Source organism: Scleropages formosus, chromosome 9, assembly GCF_900964775.1.
Source record: "Scleropages formosus chromosome 9, fSclFor1.1, whole genome shotgun sequence".
Lineage (NCBI taxonomy): Eukaryota > Metazoa > Chordata > Actinopteri > Osteoglossiformes > Osteoglossidae > Scleropages > Scleropages formosus.
In genome coordinates, this window is record NC_041814.1 from 15,809,699 (window position 1) to 15,836,407 (window position 26,709).

Genomic DNA, 26,709 nt, shown 5'->3' on the forward strand with positions numbered 1-26,709 from the left:
TTCCATGTCATTGCACAAGTCCGAATGGCAGCTGTCAGCTTCCTCAAAAATCCTAGCCTCCGCATTCTGCATCGTAACAGTTTTGATGTTGCAGCGAAAGGGCTAAGAGTACCCAAGCAGGCTCAGTAATGGTAATGGTGGCAGCGGAGATGAAAGCAGGCCCATTAGGTGTTTACAGTAATAAACACGGCCATCGTGGGATGCTTCTTGTGCTCCCTCGGTTCAAAGCCTGCTGTAGTCCGTTGAGTCAGGCGTGCTCTATTGTATTCTTCCTTATCTATGTAACTCAGAGTGAAGTAACAATTGGAATGATAGTCCTGTGCATCTCCTATTTCTCAGATTTCGAGTAATATATTCACAGCACTGGGATCCACATAATCATGCTTCTTTTTCCAACCCATTTATCACCCGGAACCAGGTGCCTTTGTGGATTCACAGTTTAATTAAAATTATGCAAATTAAATAATCCTGTAAAACAAACCCTATACTAGTGTCCCAGGCATTAGCTTGTTCCCATGTAATTACATATTTTTTCAAGCACGTGAAATGTCAGGAAAGCTTTTGGTTGGCTGGGAAAGAATCGTTGTGTGGGTTGTGCAATGACTGCGACAAATATTGAAATAATAACAATATTTCCGTACCTTGGCATCACATGGATGCCATGCACTGTATCCCATCTCCTTAGACAGGCTGATTCTGGTCATGAAACAGTTAAAATGAATTTGACATAAGGCACATATCTGTGTGAACAAATAAAGCTTGTTGTTACATGAGCTGGATTAAGGTGAATAAAGGCAATTCAAATCGCACAACCGGTCGGCGATTTACAAGTTCATTTCATTTGCACTGGGTGGTGGCGTGACGGGTCTGGGGTTCGAGCCCTGCTTGGGGCGCCTTGCGACGGACCGGCGTCCCATCCTGGGTGTGTCCCCTTCCCGTTCTCCCTCGCGCCCTGCGTTGCCGAGTTAGGCTCTGGCTCGACGCGACGCCGCTCTGGACTAGCGGTTGTTGACAATGGATGGATGGATTCGCTTGCACTGGCTGTAGACGGGAATCAGGATTCACTTGCTACTGGTCAAACATGAGTTGCTTTTGTTAGCTGTTCTGTGTATTGTTCCTGTGTCAGGAGCGGGTGGAGGGGGGCTGGGGGATAGAGATGGTTCTGGACCACAGGAAGCTAGCGGGCCCGGTACGGGGCAGCAAGCGGCAGGCGAGCTCCGGCGCCACACAGCTCTCTGTTTGATGTGCCACAGCCGCGCAAGAGTTTGCCTGCTAATTAGTGCGTGCGAGTGTGTCTATGTGTCTGGTGTGTGTGTGTTTGGGGGGAGGTTGTCGTATCCAGGCTGTTCTAATGAGGCCTGAAAATACAAGTGCAAAAGACAAGCCTGAAAAGACAAGCTGCAGCCTGACTGCACACAGAATTGAACTACAATACACCACACTATGTATTTTCCAAACATCATCTGTAAAGGCTCCAGATGAGATCATCAGAAACACAGTCTGACATAGCAGTGTAAAACAAATAGTAAAAAAAAAAAAAAGCTTTCTACAGATACTAGTAAATATACAAAATAAAGGTTGTAACTTCAAGACAAGGTGCAGGATCTGATATTTGAAACCGAACTGATTTTGAAACAGTAGATTCATCAGGACTGCATTTTTCTGCCAAATTTTTAATATTTTCATGCTTCCAGCACAGCACCAGCTTATCCAGGTGTTTTATGGTTACGAATGCAACTCTGTTGCAGATATGGGTTTCGGTACCTAGGCTCCATGAGGTTCTATGTCTTGATCTGGGGCTTTGGGCAGCCAAACTGCTCTTCTCAGTCCACCCCACCCCGATCCATGCTGCCGTTGCGCTGCTGTTCCATCGTCCTCCCTTTCTCCTCACTCTCAAGGTTTATCTGTCACGCCACTAGATCAAAGAACTAGGCAGAGCTAGATCAGGGCGTAAAGATCGGAGGAGCTAGTGGTGCAGAGGGTGTCGCACAGCATCAGCTAATCAGTATGGTGGTCTACCATGCTCATGGATACCCCCTTGCTTCACACTTCAGTGGCCCTAATCTCCTTCATTAAAGCCGTGTTGGATAATGTCTCAGACAGCTTGTTAGGCAATGAGATTAAAACCAACGAAGGAATTTCACCTCCTCCTTTTAGCTGGACACACTTATTCAGACTCTCAACATTACTGTGCGCATTACTTAATTAAATAGGTTAAGCAGCTTCTTTCCGCAGAAGACTGTCTGGATCCCAAAAAGACTTCATATCAGAATGAGAATTTAACCAAGTGACCATTAGTCGATACACAAAATCCAAGCCAACATGGTCTTTGTCTCAACAGCTTTGGCAGTGAGAAGAGATATGAACCCCTGTGTGGGAATCAAACCTCACAAGGATGTCTACCACTGACTTACCCTTTCTCACCACTTAAAGATGGGGGTACACCATGGAGGATACACCTACACTCTGCAGCAGAAATCTCTAGCAACCACTGCTTCTCGAGCACCTTCCTAAAGCAGCTGCATGGCTACGGACACCAGCAATGTCAAATAGCAAGATGCTACGTTATCATTCAAATGAATTGGCAGCACCACCTAAGAAACAGGTGCAGTAGGGATGTGCTGGCCTCACCTTCCATCTGTAGGGTCGTTTTCGTGCTCTGTTGAGTGCAGAAAAGGAATACTCTTTGTCAAGGTATGAGTAAAAGATATAATAGATAAGAGTAGATCCTTCTGTTCCTTTTCTAATAGAATGAGACATGTGGACGTTGGCATGTTGTGACTTTCCAAGGGCACACCTGCATTGAGGTGAGGGCAGCAGACGTGAGACCCCATCAGAATGACAGGTAACACTGTGTCACATTTTAGTTCTTTAGAAAGCGCTAACGTGGGAGCTTGTTCACCCCTACAGAAAGTAGCTCTGTAGACCCTGATCGCTGAGGCAACCTCCAGTAGATACTGTCTCATATCATTACAAGCAGGCAAGCGGGTCTCACCTAATTATACCAAATTAATTGTCAAGCATGCCAGAACATGTGGACAATGTGGGCAACACCATTTGATTATGAGAACAGTCGGAAAGTTCGATGCACTTAGGAGGTATTATCCCATGGTACTTTGTGTAGGTCATGCAACTATTTCTATCAATGGAGGACTTTTCTCCATGATTCGCCCACACCGTCCTTGTACCATATTACCGGTAGATGGAACAAAGCTAAAAACCCTGTAGCCACTGCGTGATGTGATTTAATAAAACCTTTACAAACAATAACTTAATTTCATAAGCAACTGGAAATAGTTAACTTTTTTCCAAGGTTCATTTTTTAGCCATATTATTTGAAGTAAAGGTCTTTTACTGCACCAAACATATGCCATAGAAAACATAAAGCCTGGATTACAACAAGGGGAACATTGAAAATACGAAAGCTGTTGTAAGAGAATGTGCTTAACAAAAAATGTCACAGTGGAGAAGAAACAAAAGTTACATATTTGAACGGAGAAATTAATACCATGCAAAGGCTTACAATGTAAAGTTGGTGTCTGAAATGAATTTTTGAAAACCATAAAGCCTGGTTTTCCACTGTGGTAAAATGATTTAGGAGCAAGTGGGCAGTTCTTCCAAAATGGAAAATAGTCTAGTATGAATATATGATTTGTTTCTGCTTGTGACATCAAGGCAAAAGTCTATATAGCAGATTGGAGATGAGAAAAACTCAATTTACAATCTTCTAACTTAAGAATGAGCTCAAAACGCTCTTAAGTCTTTCAAAAACCCTAATAAACAAATATGGCATATTCTAGTAAATATCATATTAGACTGTCGAAGAATTTTTGATAAAAATCAGTACATAATGTATAGATGGTCCCTTTTCAGATTTATTTGTGAAGTGTAATTTTGTACGAAACTTTGTATTTACGTGATCGCTAAACATGGCCGGTTCATCTTCCTGTCCATCTGCTCCTTTTACCCACTTTCAATCGAGCGAGATACGAGACTTACGAAAACAAATCTGTCTGCAGGAACGGAATCGCTCGACTATAGTTTGAGGTCAGCGTACGTTGTGTTTAGTTTTGCCTCCGAAACCACCTTGCTCCGCTTTAATTCTGGTACCACAGTACTGTGATGGTGTCTGTGGTCTTGCGGCTCAGCGTTTCCATGTGGAACACGCCAGGGTTCGCCGGCTCCAGCTGGAACAGGCCCACCCTACACTAGGCTCCAGTCTGGACTTAATGACCGTGTCACCCTTGCAGGGAACACAGAGGAACCAGTCAGCTCTGTACCGGATAGGCTCACAGCTCCAAATATCAACACGGATTTGTGTCGCTTGCTACACGGTAGCTGCACGCGTGCAGTCATGTGTGCTACGCCCGGGTGCGGTGGCCTAGAGGTCACGGAACCATTTCAGTCACATAAAAAAATAACGCTCTCCTGAAACAAGGGGAGTATAAAGGATGGCGGTCAAGGTCAAAGCCTGATGGCTCACATCCCAGATTGGACCCTTCTGTTGTACCTGTGAGAAGGTACCTTTGTATGGCTTACTGACTGAAGTAAACATTCCACAGTCTTTGCCAAATAAACCGAAATATCTACATTAAAGTTGGCTATACGAACTGCTGTAGGTATGATCCATTAACTAGGTAAGAACGGGAGATAATTGTTTCCCCTTTTCGACAGCAACTTGCCTAGCGCAGGGTCACGGTGGTCCAGAGCCTATCTCGGAAGTACAGGACTTGAGGCAGGGTACGCGCAGGATAGTATGCTAGGCCATACATAGCAAAGCAACCAGAGACCTAGTAGCGCTCCCTTTTTCTCGCACACACACACACACACACACACACACACACACACTAGGTGAAATGTAGCCATCAGTCCGTCCACCTGAAGTACATGTTTTTGGATTGTGAGACGGAGGAGGCCAGGAGGAGCTGTGAGGCACCAGTGGTGCTACCTAAAGTTAGATGTTTAATAATATATTCGGGGTGTAACGTCTTTTTTTTAGGTATTAAGGGAAGCAAAAATGATCACAGTAGGTCTCAATGTGCTCGTACTCAATATTTAGGGGGCTATTTTTGGCTAGTTTTAATATTAATTAGGCTTACCCCCGTTACGGCTATGTCTAAATAATCACATTTTTTATGTACGCGAAAATTTCAACACAAATTTTCAAGAGCAACAGTTATTTTGAGTATTAGAGAACCGAAAAGACATCGTGTTCTGCTGAATTGATTTTTAGAATTTTATAATTTGTTCTTTTATTAAAATAAAAACTTAAAGTAATTTAACGTGCTGTCATTTCGATATGCATATTATTACGATTAAATATTTAAGGTACTCATCTAGTGCTTAGAAAGGAATAATAAGGGGGGGAAGGGGGACGTGTTCGCGCGGCGATGTTCCAGTAATTACAGTAAAGACCCCTCAGTCATATTTATGCAAGAGTCCACTGAGTACTGTTCATAGTATTGTTCTGCGGCCCTCAAAAGTAGTTAAGGCTCTTTAATAATAGCCGCAACATGCGATTTTCACAGAGCAAAACATTGTGCCAGCCTGCGGAGGACAGCAGCTCCGGGTGGGATCGGCAGCCTCGCGCTCTGCAGTTCGCGGCACTCTTCTCCCGCCCATTGTGATGCTCAGCTCGTGCTGTAGCGCGGCGGAGACACGGCGACACCTTCCTCCTCCTCCTCCTCCTCCTCCTGTTCTTCTTCCCAAAAACACCTCCTTGTCCTTCCCACCGCGCGTCCTCCCCTTCTCCACATGGAGGGCAGGGGCGCGCCTTGATGCCTCCTCCCGTCGCAGAGGCGCGGCGGTCCGGACACCTGGAGGAGGATCTCTCAGCGGCAAAGTTGCGAAGAGCCGCAGTCGCCCTTAAGTTTCCGCGCGTTCCCGCGGAGCTCTGCTAGGGCCACGATGGCGAGGCGGCCGCCCGAGGGGTCTCGCGCACCCGCCGCTCACTCGCGCTCACCGCGGAGTAAGTGTAGCCGAGTTCGACGGGATAAAGAGTCGCTGGTCGCGTGGAGCCTCGTGCTCGCGTGCCTCGCGACCTGCTGCGCCCGCTGCGGGGCCGAGAGCGACTTCTCCATCCTGGAAGAGGCGCAAGTTTTAGCGGTGCAGATGAAGAAGCTGTCGGCGCAGGAGCTCGGAGTTTTCACCATGCAGGTAGGGCGAGCACGGTGAAAAACACGGTGAAAGAGCAGCGAAACGAACGCAGCGGTGGGAAACAGAGAAACGAAGGGCCAGCGCTGGCTTTTCCGTGCTACTTGCCACGCTCAGCTGCTGCGCACTGAATCACTTTTTTTTCGTTTATTTTTTTCTTTTTTTGTCTTAAGTTTGCTGCCTGTAACCTGTCGTGTCGAGCCCTTTCTCTCAGCACACCGCCGCAGTCGGGGAAACGTGTAGTAAAGTTAGAGGTTTGAAAAACGTTATCACGCTGACTGACAGTCAGTGTGTGTGTCATGATCCTCTTGAGCGTACATGCCCGTCTGTCCTGGTTACCGTTTTGTGTTTTTAAACGGCATTTCTGCCATTTTTCAAACTCTGAAACGGACGTTTGACACCAGCAGTGCCGCGGTGTTGATAAAATTACCGCAACTTTTATGTCATGGAAAGGGGAAAATAGTGATTAAACGTAGTTAAAAGTGGTGAACTAACCCATTCGCTCGCTCGCTCACTCACTCACTCGCTCCCACACTCGCGCAGAAACACGCGCACACACGCGAGCGCGCGCGCGCAGGTGATGGCGGGGTTTGTAAGGACGCGCTCCGATCCCCCCGCGGGCGCTCCGTGCCGCCGATGTGTGTTCGCGGTCCTCGCGCTCGGTGTGACACCGTACTCTGCTCGCAACACCTGCGAGTTCGTTCTTATTTATCTTTATATATATATATATATATGTATATATATTTTTTTTTCTTTTTTTTTTACAATTTAACATCCATCTGACTGAATCGATCGTCCGGCGACTCTCCTGTTCTACTGGTCACGCATACATTCGGAATTATATTCAATATTGAATATTCATATTGTGTTTTCTTTGGCTACTAATACTATCACGGTCCTGTTAATTTGGCGTCATTTGACCATGATGTTGGTTTATTTCGGCAATTGAATTAACTGGATTCACAGGGTAGATTTCCTAAATAATAGTAATGGTGATAATATAACTAGTGAAGCTTTGAACATTGTTGAACATCACTCCATATTTTTTAATCGGATTTACACTACGTTTTTACACCAGCTAGCCACAGTTTTACTCCACGTTTTACACCAGTGTACACCATCGATTTTACTACGTTTTACACCCACGGTGCTGTATCTGATGGGTCCATCTCCCTGCAAAAGAAGGAAAGGCTGCTTTGTACACTTGGTTATCAGGTATATTTAAATACTGTATTGTTATTAAGAAATAATACAGTATTTAATGGAAATAATTGGTACTAATGGTTTTTAAGCAGGGTTTTTTAATATTGCGGCAGCTTAGTTTGACCCGCTCATTCACATCTGGAGAGCCATGACCACTCACAGCAGTGCTGCCTCCTTCTACTGTTAAATTTCATATGAACTATTGCACATTTGGTTTTAATTTAAATGTGGCCAGTTTTAAAGTATAAATGGCTAAAGGTTGCGGTTTGTTTCAGAGACAATTACTCAAGTATTTGCCAATCGAGACCTTACTTTCCTGTGGTTTTACGCTCATCTTAAGCAGTTCTCAGGCTTGCCTGGTAATTGGTCAACTTTGTCCTTCTGCCGCTGTGTGTTTTGCTGCCCTGTTGTGTGTTTAGGTGTGTTGTGGCCATCCACACACTCCACAGAGGGTGGTTGTTGGGGTGGGACCAAATGGTGTTTCATCTTTGTGAGGTTTTTATCCAGGCACCAGGAGCTGCTTTGAGGCCCGCTCTTTTCCCAGGGCTCCTCCTTTGTCACTCACATGCTCAGTTCCCCTCTCTTTCCTTGTCCCTCATTCCCTCTTTCTTGCTCTCCCGATAAAAAGCCCGCTTTCATGGATTTGTTTTACCCCATGGTCATTTTTGCCTTGGAGTCACATCGTCTTTGCTTCCAGATGTTCATGGTTCGTAGAGACTCACAGAATTTTGAGTTATGGTTATTTATAAGTCACATGAATCCGAGAGTCATGTTCCAGTAACCTTAAAGTGTTCCCCGTTGTATTTTCTTATCATGTTTAAGTGTGTGCTAGGTCTTCGGGAACCTGTCGTTTTGGTAAGAATCGTTAACGTGGGCCTTCCAGTCGAGATGAAAGACTTTGGTTAAAATGTAGACAGGGTTTGTATTGTATAAGAATTCGGTAACAAATAGCTCCCTGGGGGGTCCTGAACTGGCATGTCACTTTAACACACACAAATGCTGGCAGTTACAGAAAGGAGATGTGTGTGCTGTTTGTCAGTTCTAGACAACGAAATGGAGCCCATGGACAAAACCGTAAAAGGCATGTGCTATCAGAATGTGACAGGTTTCTGACAATATTTTCATAAATGCTTTAAGGAGATTCTCACCAGAATGAAGATGAGTGATTTTTTTTTTTTTTTTTTTTCCCCTCCCCTCAGTGAAAGACAGAGCAAGTTTTCCCATTTTAGCCCTGTGGCCAATCAGCAAGCAAGACTAGTATATGTAACTAAATCTAAAATTATAAAAATCAGTAAATGATTTTTTTTGTCGAATGCCACATTCCTTGATGCCAAATTACAGAAATTGTAATTAATATTGATGGCAGTTTGAAGACTGGATTTTTGTGAATACCAAAAATAAAAGTATCCATCAATACAGTAATATTTTAGTGTCATGTGGTGCTGTTACGAGGAAATGGTTGTTCTTTTATTTGTAGCTGTGTTTGTCATTTTGGTGTTATGTATAGAAATTTTCAGTGCTGATGTCAAAAGTAGTACTTTTTGTTCCCTCAATGCAGTCATGATGGCTTTATGATAAATTTTAGAGGGGAAACATCAAGAGGCTTATTTTGAGGGAGCTGATTCTATCAGACAGTATTTCCTTCTCCTCTTTGAAAGTGGCTCTGCCAATCAAAAGGGGGCTTGTGGTTTATTGTTCGAGTTCTGCATTGGGCTTTTTAATTTACCAGCGTGGGACCTGTGTGGATTTGGGAGGGGCCGACTTTAGTGAGAAGGAGCAGTTCTCCTTTGGTTTTTGGGGCACAGTTTTCTGTTGGTTCATTTCCAACTGTAACTGTGGGTGGAGAGGCTGTTTAAATCCTTTTGCTGCTCTTTTGTTTTTATTTTTTATTTTTAAAGTTTTGATGATCTGTGCCTGTTCTATATTCCTTATTTTACACTATGAAGGAAGCACAGATACAACCATTAAATACTTAGTCTGCTGCCTTAGTGAGCAATTTTAAAACTTGCTGGTGAATTGAGAATTTTATTTTTTGTATTGGTTAACAATGGGATTCATATTAAATAAATGTTTGTGTTTTGTCAGGTGTTGCCGGCTTAGGAATTTTTTCACCATATTTTATTATTAAAACAACTGATACCAGTTGTGTGTAGATTACAGTCAGTTTTGGAGCAGAGTATTCATGGTTTTCTGGTTTAAAATAAAAAAAGTAACCTGGCAGATAACTAGAATGTCTTGCTTCATTGAGCTTGGGAAAACCAGTTTGATAGTGTTGTTACGTGTGACCTTGTTCTGATGTTCGAGTGACTGTGATTGATATTGTGTAAAGATATCACTATCTGTTGTAATGTATGGGGACCTGCTGGGTGGTAGATGCTAATGAGCTATCAAAGCAATGGCTCACCTATCAAGCTGCGTGGTTGACAGAGCTTCTGCAGGGGTCCTGCCTCTCTGGAACGTCCCCTCGGATGGGCTACCCTCTCACCTATTCTGTCTGTCGTCCGACCATGAGCATTTCTCCTGCGGCTCCCTCTAATGTGGTTTTGTGTAGACCAGTGAACTCCTGGTGACCGTTCCCCACTGGATGCTGTAATCACTCCAGCGGGGGATGACTGGTGAAGCAGAAGATGTTTGAGGTCTGACCCTCTGCTTTACTCATTGTGCGAGATTATATACACTTGGATCACAAGCCCCTCACATTTCTGTAAACCAGCCTTGAAAAACTTACCTGTTAATCATTAGATGGATGCAGCCATTGTAGGTGGAATACAATGTTTCCATCTTGTTAGTCATTCCACTTTGTACTGTTATACATTGTTATATTGTTGCACCATTGTGGTATTTATGACATTGTTATGTCAATAAAAATGTATTTCTAATTGTTTCGTTGTGTTACTTTTTGGTTAATGAATCGTTTTCATTCACCATTTGAAAACAAAGTTAAATATTAATAGAATTTTTGCCACTGCAGTGGTTTTCTTAGCAGAATTAAGGCTTTCATGGAAGTTTCATTCACTGGATAAGACCCAAAATATGCTACTGTCAAAGTCTGATTCAGTAAAATATGATGTATAAAAAGTAACACAGCTGGACACGGTGAACCAACGGTATCTCTATTTTCTCAGTGTTATCCAGCACCTGTTTGGTCTAAATAACTTGCCATCAGCTTGTGTGTAACAGGGTGTCCGCAGTCATGTCCAGTGGTCTGAGATGCTGCCATATCCTCATTGGACTTACTTTTTAAGTCATGTTCGCTTCACATCACTCATTATTTCACAAATATGAGTAGGTCTTCTTGGTGATAATATGTGAGAAATACAGGTGCACTGCATGTGAGTGCCACTGTCTGTTAATGAAGGCACGTCCACTTGTTCAGTCTGTAATGGCAGTAAAATTTTTCCGACTTAAAAACATTTATTGGACTTATTTTTTACATTTCCATAATATACTCATACCACTAATGAGAACAATTGCATTTCGCAGTTATTTTGCATTTGCACGGGACAGTATGTAATTGAGTCGAGTGACTTGTACTTACCAGTCATGTAAAATGTTTATGGGTGGGACAGCAGGTAGTGCTCGCAGCTCCTGGCCTGACTTAAGTTAAATGGTAAGGCTCTTGTACTGTAAGTGGCTTAGTGTGGTGTATCTATTTTTCCTTGTCTTGGACAAAGGTGTTTGCTTAATTTGAAGCAATAATAATGTGTCTCACTGTAATTGCTGAAAGAGAATGCCCATTTAACTTGCCCATATTGGCCTCTTTACTCTTGTGCTTGTCAAGTTGTTGAAGAAAGAGCAGGCTTTATGGGGGCTGCCCAGTGTGTGGCCTCTGGACTCCATAGTTAGTCCAAAACTGGGAAAAAGGCCTTATCACTTCAGGCTTCTCCTGGACCCTGAGAGCCGCTAAGAGTGCTGTAAGAAACTGAGCTGGGGGGGGGGACCGGGAGGGAGATTTATGCTGTTTTGGGAGAAGTTGCGGCATTGGCAGCAGTGTTCCCACTTCATTGTCTGTGTCTTTTAGCTCTATGAACTGCCCTTCCCCCTCGACGAAGCTTTGCATTCCCGATGAGGGCCGAGAAGGACCCCCACCGCTGCTTTTCCCTGTTTCTGCCTGCTTCTCCTTTTCTTTATCTCAACGGCCCTCTCCGCACTCCCCTTCTCTTGCTACGTTTTCTTTACCAACACCGTTTATTTAGTGGCTAGTGGAACATCCCGGTACACTTCGCATAGCTGAGAATATGAAAAAAGTTTTTTGAATAGTTTCAGTATGTAATGTTTTTCTTTTCTTGTTTCAGGTGTAGAAGATGGTAATGAACTGCAGAAGCCGAATGTATGGCAGTGAATTAGCATAAGCAGAAGTAGCCTTTCCTATTCATATTGTTATGCTGCTTTGTTTTTATATCATAAATCGAGGGTGTGTATAAGTAAATATCAATGCTTAATGTCAGGACTGTGAGGCTTGGGGTCTGAAACGTCATCCAGCTCTTGAGGGAATTTGTTGTCCTTGCAGTGCTGTCATTTCTCTATGAATGAACAAATTCCCGCCCTTCCCCATTCCCCCATTCTCATTGTTAAAGCCCATCAGATCCTGCTTATAAAGCTAAATATATGTTAAATACAACTACGAATTTACCCTGAACATAAATAACAGTGAACAAGAGCCTTGTCAAAATTTGTTGGTGTTAAATTACTTTAAAACTTTAATTTTTAGGTTTAACGTGTTGGGTTAACAGGTGAGATGCATGTGTGTTTCTGCTAATGCAGGAGTTTCTTTCGCCAGTTGCAGAGTTGAAATGGTGCATTTGTGTGTGATCAGGAGAGCCGAACTTTTTGCGCAGTGATTCCAAACACTTTTATCATGCCTTGTTTACATACCTGCCCTGCTGCCAGCACAACTTTTAAATTTGCACTCACTTTCTAAATGTTTCCATTTGCTGGCAGCATGGGTTTGTTATCTTAAAAGTGCACCGCACTAAGAGTTACTTTGGAATTGTTGCAATTTTCTGGAATTTACCTGCTCACGCAAATGAACTCCTGCCAGCTGTGGGTTTGCCTTATACAGCCATGTTTATTGCGTTCTGTTGTGTTAGAATGTCAGTGCTTTTTACTTAATTTTAATTACTGTATATGCAGAAGGTGTTATGATTTTGTATGAAAAAAGCTGGCTTGTTAAAATGAATTGTTTGCTTGTGATTCAGAAGAGACTGTATCAGAATAAAAAGCAGCGTATAAAACTGAGATGGGTGTTTTCATCCAAGAGCCACACTTTTGCGCATTTTTTCAGGTCTCATGTGACTCCAGTCGAAATCTGTTGTGTAAAATGGGGGCTTCTAAATATATAAATTAATATAATTTGACAAATGGACCTTCTTATGCGGGCTGTGTCAAATAATTGCTATGGAGCTGACTGTTCTTTTTGTTCTAGAGAATTCCACTCTTGCGGTCCTTCACATAAGGTCTTTGTGTGCCTGCCACTGGCTGGTCCAGGGAGCCACAGGGCTGTTTTTATCTGCGCTGGGATCACGGCCTTTGAGGAAGTGTCTGCACGGAGGACGTTGTGGGGCTGATTTCTGGTGGGTTACCGACTTGGGTGGCTTTCTGCAGCAGCGCTTCATGGGGGCATGGGGGTACCTGGAGTACTGCAGGCAGGTGCGGACTCGCCTTTGTCACACAGGTGTCTGCATATATGAGGACAGCATGGGACACAGTAGGATTATTGTCAAGTGCCTTTAATTTCAGTGATGGGAATTCCTGCTACGTGGCCTTTTTTGGTGGTGTCCTAGAAATATATTAAGAATGTTGGCTTTGAATAATTATGTTTTGGATTCATTGGCAGTAATATATAATTAAATTGCCCTCCCTTCCTTCTCTTTTTACAGAAGTTTGGCTGCATTATAATTTGCTCCACGGTGATTGTTCAATCTATTGTACAGTGATGTATAACAAGAGCACATTTTATTACAGAATGATAGGGGCCAGGATTATTACTGTAACCATGATAACTTTAAATGGTTTTAAAATGGTTTTGTATTAAGAGATTGCTGTTGCCTACCTTTAGTCTGGGTATTGGGTCAATTTTGGTTAAAAGAATTTTAAAGGATTGAATCCTTTGGTCAGTACAACTGTGAGAAATGGTAATTAACACAATTTTGTGTTAGTCCTTTTTAGTCCATCCTAAACTTTAGTCTTTACTATCTTCAATTTGTAACAGCATTTCCACTAAACACTTTTCTGTTTCAAGAACCTAACATGACATGTTTTGATGCCCATTCCCAGAACATACGTGTGTGTGTGTGTGTGTGTGTGTGTGTGTGTGTGTGTCTGTGTTTGTAATTTTCTGTATGTGGTTCAATATAAGTAGCAGCCTCTGTTTGAGACATTCCAGTTTTTTTTTTTTTTTAACCCATCGGGAGATGAAATGGCTTTGGACGACATTTGACCCCTGGCCTGCTTTGCTTGCCGAGGGTTAGTGTGGAGATGAAAGGAAGTGTGGCTCATTTGAGGAGAGTCCCTGATTGGCAGGCAGTGAGGAGAGGTGATGGGAAGGAGAAAATGGAAGGAGATGTGTCTAGTGGCTGTTCGGCAGTTGCTGTGTAACGTTGAGGATGAATCCTGCCAGAGACGTGACGATTATCAGCCTGACACTTTCGGTAGTAAATGGGAAGAACACAACTTGGAATTAATGCTTGCAAATTCACCTTGCTTTGCTTTATAAACAGATGCATCATCAGAGTTTCAAAATTAATTTCCTGAAATGTGCAAGCTGTTGTGATGACTTGTCTGTCTCCACACTTCTATGATTTATAACTTGATATTGCCTTAGATTTAAATATTTGTTACGTTTAACATGCAGCCTAAATCTGCCTTTAAATTTCATGTGTATAATCTCATTCTTTGTGCCAAATATTTGTATGAAGTATGGTATATTATAATTTAAATTGAATAGTGTCTGTTTATATTTCAGGAACAATACAACAATAACATGCCACCATTGATAAATCATAGATACTTGATTCAAACATTAATATATAAATTTCTTGCTTTTACATTTATTCATTTAGCAGACGCTTTTCTCCAAAGCGACGTACATCTCAAGTTTTTAATGTAGGTATTTATGAGTCTAGAATCTTAGCGGGAACCTGGCCTGTCTTTATTGCTCTGTGGCATACAGTATGTGTTAGTGTAACACATGTACATTTATGTATTTATGCATGCAAATATTAGTACCAAAATTTTAATTTTCCAGCCCTCCCCCCCCCCCCCCCCCCCCCCCTTGAGTCAGTTAGTTATCCCAGAAAATAATTTGGAGCTGAAGTTTCAAACTTACACTGGATGATATGAAGAAGTACTGGAGTGATTTTGATAGAAGAATGCAATGTCTACACCAAGAGTTTACTCTTCAGATTCCTCATACTGTGTGCAGCAACATCAAGGACCAGAACAGACCGAAATAAATTACTTAAACATTTCAGATTTTTGTGTGAAACCAATGGGATAGATTTTTTACAGGTTTGTGTGCCTCTGCAGCAGCAGTACACCTTGTATGGTGAAGTGAGCAAATGGCTTTGGAAATGCAAAAGTTACTTATTAAAGCTGACTCCAGTAAATAGTGAAAAAGGAATTGAAATCTTGAGCACTTGTAAGAATGCTTGATTATTCACACTGCTGATTGTCTTTGGGCCAAAAAATGTTTTTCGTTTTTCCTTGGTCCACCTTACATTCATGATGTCATTACGGCATTAAATGTACATGTTGGTGTTTTGGATTATCCATTTTTTTGTGATGTGTACACTGATATGAAATCTGACCTCCAGTACACTCCTGAGAGAATTGTACTTACACACACCCTTTGGCATGTGCCTTGGCATTTATTTCATTACTAACAGAAGAGCTGTTCATATGGTAAACTTTATATTAAATGAATCTGGTATTACATTACACACACATACACCTCTCCATTTTCAGGGCCCCCTGGTTCATTTAGGGTTCTGTTTATGAATGTAGTGTAAGTCTCCAGTCCAACACAGTTTTAAATTATTAAGCATGTTTTTCTTCCGTGTAAATTTTTCATGCTACAGTTTTCCCCTTTAAAATATGTAAACTTGAGAACGTGGGACATGACTAGCCTCTCAGGCGAACAGGAGAGACGGAGTGGCAGGAGCAGACGGGACCGGTGCCAGGGTGTGTCTTTCACAGAGCCTCGGAGCACTTGTTAGCTCCCCAGCTGCTCAAAGGGGATCGTGGGGACTGGATGCCTGAGGAGGAGCGCTGCCACCCAGTAGGGCAGCCCATGGGCCTTGTTGGTCTTGGCACATGTTCATTGTGTGCGTTTATATATATATATGTGTGTGTGTGTGTGTGTGTGTGTGTGTGTCCGTGCGCGCATTCACATGCTATGTACCCCAGAAGTACAGTTCTTAAAGTTGAATTCGTATAATCTGTCGATTACACTATGGGTAATTTTTTCATGAAAAGATATAGTTCCTGCGTGGTGACGTGAACTGAACATACTCTTTTATCATACATATTTGTAGATTTCTCTGTCACTTCTCTGCTTTTTCAGAAATAAAAATCAGGTTTGTTTTTTTGTAATGAACATGCGTCTCAGTAAATGTGTAAAAATAAATAAATAAATAAGTAAATAATACTATAAATTTACGGACCCATCAGGAAATGCTGGTTTCTTATTTCTTCGTATTTTACAGTTCTTTAGCTGATGCTTTTCTCCAAAGCAACTTCAAAGGTTAATTTACACACACTGGTTCACTTAGTTATGTAGCTGGGTAATTTTTACTTGAGCATTTTGTGGTAGGTTACCTTACTAAAGGGTACTACAGCAAGAGATAGGGTTCAAACCTGGGACTTTCAAACAAAAACCAGCAGTTCTAACCACTACACTACCTGTTTCCCCAGACTACAAGGCATGTGGTGTTTGTCATGTTTCAAATGTCTTCTAAAATAGCTACATTACTGTTAAAGTGGGGTTTACAATGAACTGTGAAAATTTGGGGTGGCTTTTTTGCAGAGGGCATACTTATGGCATGCATGTTATCATAGATTTACAACATCCCTGCATGAAGGAGGAGGACATGGTTATGATCTGTTCTTGTGGAGAAAAATATTTACACAGATTAAAAAAAAAAAAATCCCACAAATTAAATCCAATGATCACTGTAATTCATTGTGTAGTAAACAGTAATTTGCGTGCACACTGGCTTGATAACATGAGATTTCATGCTGCGATGTCTGGATTCTTGTGGCATGTAGCCAGTACCTGCTTGTAGTATTCATGCATAATTGTGTGCCTCTATGTTTTAAAAGTCCCGTGGGGTGATGCAGTTGTGCTAAAGCCAGAAACATATGGGTTGTATCTTAATTTTTTTTTCAGTTTTCTGTCATATTTTTACAGAATTTATTATATCCTTTACCCCAAATCAGTGTTTCTCTGGAAAACTTAAAAATTACTCATGTAGAAGTTTTTCCTATATATTACTCCAGTCAGCCAGTAGTAATCTGTTCAGCATGTTCTGAACATTGCAAACCATTTTGATAAATGTTCCACCGGTTGAACTGAACTCCTTTCATAAAGATAATTTTTGCTTTGAACTGGGGGTTTTTTCATGGATGGAACCCATGCTGCTTAAACATGTGGGTGACATGGAGGCACAGCGAGTTGCGCTGCTGCATTACAGCGCCTGCGTGGCGCGAGAGCCGTGGGCTCAATTCCTGCTCAATCTGTGCGGAATTTTCATGTTCTCCCTGTGTCTGTGTTTCCTTGTGGTGTTCTGGTTTCCTCCCACAGTCCAGAGACATGCTGTTCAGGTTCACCCATAGTGTGTGGGTGACAGAAAGAGAGTGTGTTCCACTGATGTATGGATGAGTGACCCATTGTAAGTAGTGTATCTAGCAGTGTAAGTCACCTTGGTGAATAAGGTGTGGGCTGGTAACACTGCATAATGTTCATTGGAAGTCATATTGCGGAAAAGCCTTTGCTAAATAAAGAAACGTAAAATGATACTCTTAACAATTCCATGTTTTAACTCTCAAAAACTTTATTACTACTTTCATGTTCCTTCACGGATGTCTCCTGCTAATCATATCTTGTAACAGCACGTAACATTGTGATGAAAGCTCATGCATTTGAGCTCAGTGGTTGCATGTTCCACCCGCTTGGTGGTCTCAGGCAAAGGTCTAAAATCAAAAGCACAAATGTTTTTGGTTCTGGCTCTGATGTGGTGTAATGACACTCGGGGGTGCGGTGGGTTGGACCACAGTCCTGCTCTCTGGTGGGTCTGGGGTTCAAGTCCCGCTTGGGGTTCCTTGTGACGGACTGGCGTCCCGTCCTGGGTGTGTCCCCTCTGGCCTTACGCCCTGTGTTACCGGGTAGGCTCCGGTTCCCCGTGACCCCATGTGGGACAAGCGGTTCTGAAAATGTGTGTGTGTGTGGTGTAATGACCTCCCTTTTTCACTCAGAACTGCTGAATCTCATCCTACATTTAAGAAGGGTCTTAAAACTCACCTCTGTCGCTGTATAACTTTGAGATCATAACTGTTGAATAACAGGTAAGCTTTCCTACACCTACTCATGTGATGTAAATGTTTGTTTTAAAGAAACAGTGATTAGAAATTGTTGATTATTTGGATAAACCTTAATCCAGCTACTCCTGTGATGTACTGTACATTGGTTCAGATGGTGGAAAGTAACAAATTAACCTTGCTTTAGAATCACGTGTCTGCATTCAGGTCTCTCTTTCTGTTGATATAACAACGGCTAAATGACTAAATGTGAGTGTAAATGTGTTCTTATCACATCTCCTGCTGTAATACCCTCGATAAATATACTAACCCTGAATTACTCTAGTAAAAATCACCTATCTGTATAAATGAGTAAATTTTAAGTAACTTAAAATGGTAAGTTGCTTTGTAGAAAAGCATTGGCTGAGTAAACTAATGGAAACTAACGGTGGCAAATGCTACTCACTAGAGGTTTTATCTTTTAAATGGCAAATGGTTTATATGTTGCTTATTGCAATGACGTGGTATCTCAGTTGTCACTAGCTAGCAAAAGTGCTCTCCCTGTTTTGTCTTCCAATTTTGAATTGATTGTTCTGAAAGGAAATGCTGATTTAATCTCACATAGACCTATTCACAGCTACTTATAATTGGTAACACCACCCCCTCCGCACACTTCAGTGAAAAAAGCAGAAATGCTCCAACAAGTTGTTTAAAAATAATAAATGGAATTTGTTTAAATCTATGTTGTATGGGAATGATGGATATTTGTTGGATTAGCATACTGAGCCATTGAAAATTAAAATACAGTAAAAAACAAATTCAGAGTAAAGTTCTTTAAAATTCTGAGTAAAATTTTTTTAAGGTTTTGCATAAAGGATGCAGCGTGATGTGTCATGTTAGAGTATGGATTAGTGTTGCTTTGGAGCTCAGTTTGAGAACTAGGAGTGAGTTTTTTCCCTACACATTACCTGTTGGAGCAAAGGCATAACTGAAAAGTAAAAAAACTATACATGAGAGCAACATTACTCACAGTACACTGTTCCTCCAGCTAGGAGATTGAAAAATCAGTCTGTCAGGTAAATTTACATTAAAAGTAGAAGCCAGTAGCGATTTATGTTTGTCTTCATTATTCTCACCATCGTAATAAGAAATGTAGAAAATGGTCAATATCCAGACACTCTTCTACATCATGCTTTAATTGTCATATTAATATAGTCATTGTGAAATAATCAAACATGATATGAAATGGAAAAATCCTTCCATCATCAACAACCGCTTGTCCGGAGCATTATCTAGCAACACAGGGCGCAAGGCCAAAGGGGGAGGGGACACACCCAGGATAGGACGCCATGCCACAATGGCCCCCTGAAACGGAAAAATATAAAATAAAATTTCTAGAAATTAAGAATGTCAGATACTTTTTAAAGAAGGCAAATTCCTTTGCTTAACAAAACACAGCTAAAGTTATATGGAGGTGTCATGCGGAACACAGGGAGCAGGGACAGCTGAACCCAAGTGCAGCGTTGTTTGTCTGAAGTTGAGGGAAGAGGCAAGTTCTCAAAACCAGGGACAGGGGCGAAGGGTCGGTCGATCGGCGAACAGGACAGGAACGAGGATCCATGGTCGTGGTCAGAAAACGAGGCAAGGAGTCAAAAACTGGAGATCGTGAACAGAGAATAGAGTAAGTGTGTGCGCGAAGTGACGCGAGGAAGGGCGGTTGTCCCTAACGAGATTCCGCAACGGTACGGGAGCTGAAGAGGGTCTTTAAAGGGTGAGTGATTAATCGGGATCTAGCGCAGAATCAGGTGTTGTCGCTTGTGTTGTGGGCGTGGACATGACAGGAAGGGGAAGCTCAGTTTGCTATAAAGAATTTCTGTAAATGTCTGGTAATAGCAGGGTGACTGGGATAAGTTTATATATACTGTGTGTGTGTATATATATAAATATATATACAGTATACATACTCTGGTATATTTAAAATTTAATATTTTTACTACAGTGGGGGGGTGCGGTGGCGCAGTGGGTTGGACCGGGTACTGCTCTCCGGTGGGTCTGGGGTTCAAGTCCCGCCTGGGGTGCCTTGCGGCGGGCTGGCGTCCCGTCCTGGGTGTGTCCCCTCCCCTTCCGGCCTTATGCCCTGTGTTGCGGGTGGGCTCCGGTTCCATGCGACCCCGTATGGGACAAGCGGTTCTGAAAATGTGTGTGTGTGTATTTTTACTACATGTCATATCTATTCAAAATTATGCACTTTCCTTTTCTTTTAAAGGAAGCAAGTAGACTGATAAAGATGAAAGTGGGTATGTGGAAGGAACATAAAACATCTTATGTCGCGCACAGATACATGTACGTTTCCTTATCTTAAACTGGCAACCAAAGTAAACCTAAAGCTTGACATGATCAGTGATAACAGCAGGTCGTTACTGCGTGGTTCTTGGAAGTGTTATTGTTGGTGTCAAATTGCTGGTTTTGAGAGGTAATGCTATGAGTGATCATGGTGTGTGGATCCATCTCAGGGGATCCTGAGTGGCTGTTTAGGTGTGTAAAGTGATGAGTACTTGAGACACAGATAGACTTTCTCTCTTTACATATAATACTTGTCATCTGTGTCTGCTTAAAAGTAACAACTGTCACTGCAGAAGACATGCGTTTTATGTATTTCTTGTCAAGATGTTTTTTCTGCATTTTGCTTCTTGCTGACCCCCCCACCACAGATGAAGTATTTTTCTGTTGCTGAGAACTGGCACAATTGCAATTGTGGAAGGGCCTGGATAAACCATCATGAGGAACTTCTGTGTTTCTACACAGTGTGACCAAACCAAGTGGGCCTTTGTTTGAGTCCTCAAAGAAAACTTTTTGGTCTGTTCATACTAGGTCTGTTTTTTGAAGATGGGGGCACCATACATTTTCAGGAATACCAAATCAGCTGTTTATCTGATGAAATGAGACTCTTTGGCCATTGTAGCAGCTGGATCAAGAGTTCTGTTACTTCTTATGCCCATGGTTTTACACATTTACTTTCATATTTCTGCTTAGTTACTGTCATCCTGTGTCTGTAATGCTGTAGCATTAATATGAAAGAACTCAGAATTCATATTCCTGGCAACATTAACTTAGTCTACCACTTGTGTCCTTGTGTTGAAGGGGGTTCATCCGTAGTTGATGTGATTTGGTCCATCCATCTGGTTACTGGTTGCCTTCTTCTTTTTCCACTAACTTTTGTCACTGTCTGAAGTATGATCTGTCTTCGTTTTCCTGGATGGTCATGGTATTTGTAAGTCTCCTCCAGCTCCACATTTCAAAGGAAATATCGATGTACTTTTCCCATATTGTCATGGCTTCAGTTGTTTTAAATTTGATTTTTTCTTGTTTTTCTAAGTTTCCTCCAGAATTGTCAAAATGCAACCTGTAGGGAAAGGGATTATAACTCCAAGCCTTGACTGGTTGCTTTTTCATTCAGCAAAGCCATACATTACAAAAGGGCACAGATTTTTATAGCTCATCTATACCCATTTCTCCCCTCTCTGTGCTTCTTCTCACCTAGTGTACAGTAATAATAGAAATGGGTTCAATTAATGTAGTGCTTTCTATCTAAACCCACAGCACTTTGCTTTGTGTATGGGGATAACTCACCTCCTTGCTGGTGGCTGATGGAACTATATACTTTAAATCCTGGTAATGATATAGTTTGGAGTTTTTAAAATTAATGTTTTCAGATTAGGCTGCCTTCTCTAAGCTTTCCTAGTCACCGTAAGTCCAAAATTTGTTGACATGAGTTTTTTTAGTCGTAGGTATTACATGATCCCCTTAATCTCTTGATTTAAATTGAAGCTGGTGTTCAGGATTTTCAAAGCACAAAAACAGAATACTGCTGTGGTATAACAAAAGATAGGATTAGTCAAATATTCTTTTCATAGTCTATATTGGGGGCACTGGGTGTCATTTAACATGTGGAACTTTAGGAAACATGAGCTGATTTCATGCTTTTTCTGCCCAGCTGGCTATTTCACAGTTCTGTAAGGATGACTGATGATGGTTATAAGGAGGTGATTAGCAGAGGCCTCTTCAGTATCCAGCAGCAGCATCTATAGTCCACTGTTTATAATCCTCCTTAAGAGTCTCTGATCTGCTGTTGCTTCTCCAGCTAAATCTCCTTCTGTTGGGATCTATATGTTAATTTCACCATTACGTTGCCTAACTTTGGTGTTATTTGAACTTACTCTTGCATTTTGGTTTCTGTGGTTCTCTGGAGCTATACTGTATGAGTGACATTGACATGCCACTGCAGTGAAGGTATAATTTTATCCAGCAAAGCCTGAAGGGAGATTCTGAGGCAAAGGTTTGATTCTGTTGTGTGGGTTGAATGCTGCAGCATTAAAAACTAGTGCTTGGGCTGCTTCTGTGATGGTCGTTTTCAGTACAACTCCTTACCTCCATCTTACCTCCTGTTTGGTCCTAAATCCCATCTCCAATGTGAGTTGTCTGCATTAAAACTGGGCCCTTGGATTGCCCTCAACCAAATGGCTTTCATGCTTGGGGCCTTATACTGGCAAGCTGTGGCATGGAGCTTTACTGACTGTAATGGTCTCCAGGGCCTCTAGTGTCCCCAAATCTTGCCCCAGTGCCTGTATTTAGAGGTTCAGTGGACGGTGGACCTTCCCTGATATTGTGTCTCCCTGGCAGGATACCTGTGGTTGAAGCCACTTGTCATATGTGGTTGTTGATTAGATCTGGGGAAGACTGTGTTTGATACTTCTTTTACCATTCTGTTCCTGATTTTACACCCTTTATAAGTAGGGTGGGAGGGAAAATATTTCCACATATGGTTTGGGTGTCTTCTTCTCCATGGCCCATGTCATATAACTGCACAGTTATGTGTTTGGGTGTTTGCACAATAAACTCCATGGCACAGACTATGGGTTCCTGCCTCCTTATTTCAGGAGCTACAAGGCCTGAAGCCACTGCCATACCTCTGCATAACATTCACATTTATTTGCTTAGCAGACACTTTTCTCCAAAGCAACTTACAACAAACATTATGTAGTGTACTAGCCCACACACCTTATTCACCAAGGTGACTTACACTGCTAGATACACTACTTACAATGGGTCACTCATCCATACAGCTGTGAAGCACACTGTCTCTGTGACACTCACACACTATGGGAGAACCTGAACAGCATGTCTTTGGACTGTGGGAGGAAACTGGAGCACCTGGAGAAAACCCACACAGACACAGGGAGAACATGAGAACATGAGAATTCTACACAGACTGAGCAGGAATCAAACCCACATTCTCTCACACCCCCCAGGTGCTGTGAGACAGCGGTGCTACTCGCCGTGCCGCCGTGCCACATAAATAAGATGGCTTATCTTGGTGAAAACAGTTCAGCACCATCCTTACCTCACCTGCTTACATCCCAAACCCTAACTCATGCTGCTGTCTCATAGGGGCCTGGAGGGTTGTGGAATGTGATGAAAAGCTGTTAGAATTAGGCGCTGAGCATTAGTATGATAGCACATTGTTATCTCAAAGTTCCTGAGCCCAGCTGGCCAGCTTTCCTTTTCCTTTTTTGCTTTGAGGTATGATATTGCCTTTTAGATTTGTTTAGTTTTGGATTCCTGCTATTGAGAATCTCATTGTCAAACGAAGCATTTCTATGTTTATCCTCAGTTACATGCGTATTAGAAAGTTCACCAGTACCATGTACAGTGTTCAGTATTCAAGTTCATGTTCTGGAGGGGAAAGATATCCAATGAAGTTTTAGATTTTTTTGTAATGAGCTCCTTTTGGGGGTAGTGGTAGAACAGCAGTTAAAACTGCCGCCTTAGGTATCCAACAGTTACAGGTTCAAATCCCACTTACTGCTGTAGTGCTCTCGAGTAAGGTATTTATCTAAATTGCTCCACTGAAAATTCCACAACTACCTAAATAATTGTAATCAAGTGTACCAAGTCTAGGTCTGCATGCATCCTTCTTTGTTGTCATTTTTCTTTCTTTTGTTAAAGCAAGGTGCCAGCATAGACATATAAGTTCATCATGATCACATGAAGACTGTGGCATGTGATGAGCTACCTGATAGTCCACAGCGCTCTCAGATGTTGGAGGACTCCTCAGAGTGCAGTGTCAAAGACAGAAACATGGACATTGCTGTGGTATCACAGCAGGTCTTCACAATTGCTGTGACAAGATGCCCTGTATGTGTTCGGTCTGTTGAGAATGAAAACTTGGGCTTCCAATCTCTGTCCTTCCACTGAAGAGGTTTCCTCTGCCGAGGCAACAGTTGTGCTGCAGCTGAAGATATAGGTTTTTTCTTCACTAAGTCTCTACAAAGGCAAACCCAGAGATGGGACAGAAGTTTTTACAGTAGTAGTAAGGCGCTTTGAATTTTGTGTCATTGCACCAGTGTAGCATTTGAAAATGGAACTGACAGAGAAACCAATTTTTTGTTCCTTCAGATTTCATAGGTGAAAAGTTTTTGTTTATGGTAACTCCATGTTGAATAAAGGTGTAGTCCTTAAAAGTTATTTTTCCGATTAAATAACCTGCTGTGAGGTGGAAAACGTACGAGTCAAGCCAGAAAATGAGTGACGTTCCTCAAGTGGAGATGAATGAAAGATGCCACATCTTGCTGAATATTCAGAGTTAACCTGTGGGTCCTAATATATGGCTGCTGGAGATAGAGTGTCTGTGGTCATCATGTCAGATCAGTATTGATAGTATGCTTTTTCCTCTTGGTGTAGTTTGGTTCCATAACACCCTTCGTTTACTCAGAGTTTTTGTCCTCCGTGCCATTTCTTTGACACAAATTGTTTCCTTCAGGGGCCATTTCATTTACAAGAGCTGCTTCCTTAGTGACATGTCATTAACACGGACTCCTTTTCCTTACTGCCCTTCATTTGCACCGACTCCGTGGTGCCCTGTTCCTGCTCTCTGTCCTGCTCTCCAGTTGGCTTCTGTTTCTTTGTGTCAGCGGGGTGCGATTCCTGCTGTCGGTGCCAGCGTAGCTGGCGTGTGCCCCGGGCGCCGGGCCTGGGCCGGGAGCTGCGGGTGAGATGCCGGGCAAAGGGCACAGCTCCTGGCAGGCCTGGTGGCTATAGGAGGCGTAGGCTGAAGGCAGTGCAGGAACATGTGTCAGAGGCTGCCATCCATCTCTTCATTATGCCTCCTGTGTGTCCAGGAGAAACACTTCCCGGAGACTAATTTCACACTGATGTTGCTTTTTCCTGGTCTGACTGAAAGCACTTCAAGCCTTTGTGCAGTGCTTGTGTGAGGTTAAATTGAAGGTGAACTTTACAGTGTTTTCTGCAGAGGAAATGGTTTAGCACTTAATTGCAACGCAAGCATTCTTACGTTTTCCCATTTTGTGAGGGAGCGAGACCTAGTCTTTCCCTTTGGTGTATGTTTTGCATAGCAGCTGTGGAAGAGGTGTCCTCGGTCCGTTTCTGTCTTAGTTCATTCACATGTTTTTACATGGATCTGACAATGGGTCAATGTTTGCTATTATTTATTCATTTAGTTGATGCTCAAGGTGGGCACGGTGGCGCAGTGGGTTGGACTGGGTCCTGCTCTCTAGTAGGTCTGGGGTTCAAGTCCCGCTTGGGGTGCCTTGCAACGGACTGGCATCCTCTCCTGGGTGTGTCCCCTCCATTCTTATGCCCTGTGTTGCCGGGTAGGCTCCGGTTCCCCGTGACCCCGTATGGGACAAGTGGTTCAAAAAATGTGTGTGTGTAGTTGATGCTCTTCTCCAAAACAAAATAGTGCAAGGTATGTATACAAAGGTAATTATTTACTTATTCCTACAGCTCAGTGGTTTCTGCTGCAACAATATAGGGTAAGTGCTTCGACCAGGGGTACTACAGAAACATTGTGGATTTGAACTTGTGTCTTTTTTCATTATTGACCGGTAACTATAACCATGACCCCAAATGTTGGCCTGCCTGCTGCTGCCCAGTCTGGGTTTGCACCTGGAGACATTTTGGTGGTTGATGTAAGGACTTTCCTGTGTTTGTATTCCAAGCCAGAGTGTTCATCTCCATCAGATGGTCTTTGTTTCTTATCTGTAAGAATTCCTGAGGGCACTACCATGTGAAGCCATACATTGCATAGCAGTTGAATTTCTTTGGTGAAGCTTGCCACTTGCACTGTAATTAAAGAAAACAATATGTGCCCTAATAGCAGTGCTTGGAATTTTTATTACATTGCCACATTCTTCTTTAAAGGGGGGTTTGGGGTTACTGAGATTTGACTTTCCTCATTGGACAACTGGAGAAAATCTGTGAACACAGAGTTTGATAGTGCTTTTTTGAGTAAATTTAAAAACTTTTTGGATTTCTTGGAGGGGGGTTGATATGGAGACCGTGGGAAGGTCTCCATCTGTTGTCCCGAGCGTTTTGGGCGTTGTGAGTGCCTTTGTATGGCAGCCACTCTATCATTAAAGCATGACCTCCTTGCTTCTAATTGTAGGTCTTCCAAAAAGTGTCTCGTGTTACTGATGTGCAAGACACTACAGACAGCATTGGGTGTTTAGTCACAGGGAGCACAGCAATGTCCCTTTGTGACTCTGTTCTGGGCTTTGTGGCAGTTGCACTCACGGACACATGCTCTCACAACCCACTATGTCTGAGACCACTTTACCGTATTCTGCATCATCTTTCATTTAAACCTTTAAAGTCCACAGCCAAAGAGAGCTAGAGGCTATGTCAAAGGTATTGTCAGGGTCCTGGGGTGGGACGGGCAGGAAGTGGATATACTGCTTCAGTGATCCAGCTGGATGGATTATGCTAGGGAATGTGGTGCTAACATGTGAGCTTCTCTTTTGCCACCTCCTCCTCGACCTG

At 42.5% G+C, this 26,709-nt stretch overlaps 1 protein-coding gene across 1 annotated transcript in view; it reads left to right on the forward strand.

Moving 5' to 3' along the window:
• The first annotated feature begins 5,704 nt into the window (after nt 1-5,704).
• Nucleotides 5,705-26,709, forward strand: part of cachd1 (cache domain containing 1) — a 67,211-nt gene continuing 46,206 nt past the window's right edge. Inside the window, exon 1 of the mRNA XM_018753814.2 lies at nt 5,705-6,156. Within this exon, the coding sequence (XP_018609330.1) occupies nt 5,908-6,156 (249 nt within the window). The 5' untranslated portion in view covers nt 5,705-5,907. The remainder of the gene's footprint in view (nt 6,157-26,709) is intronic.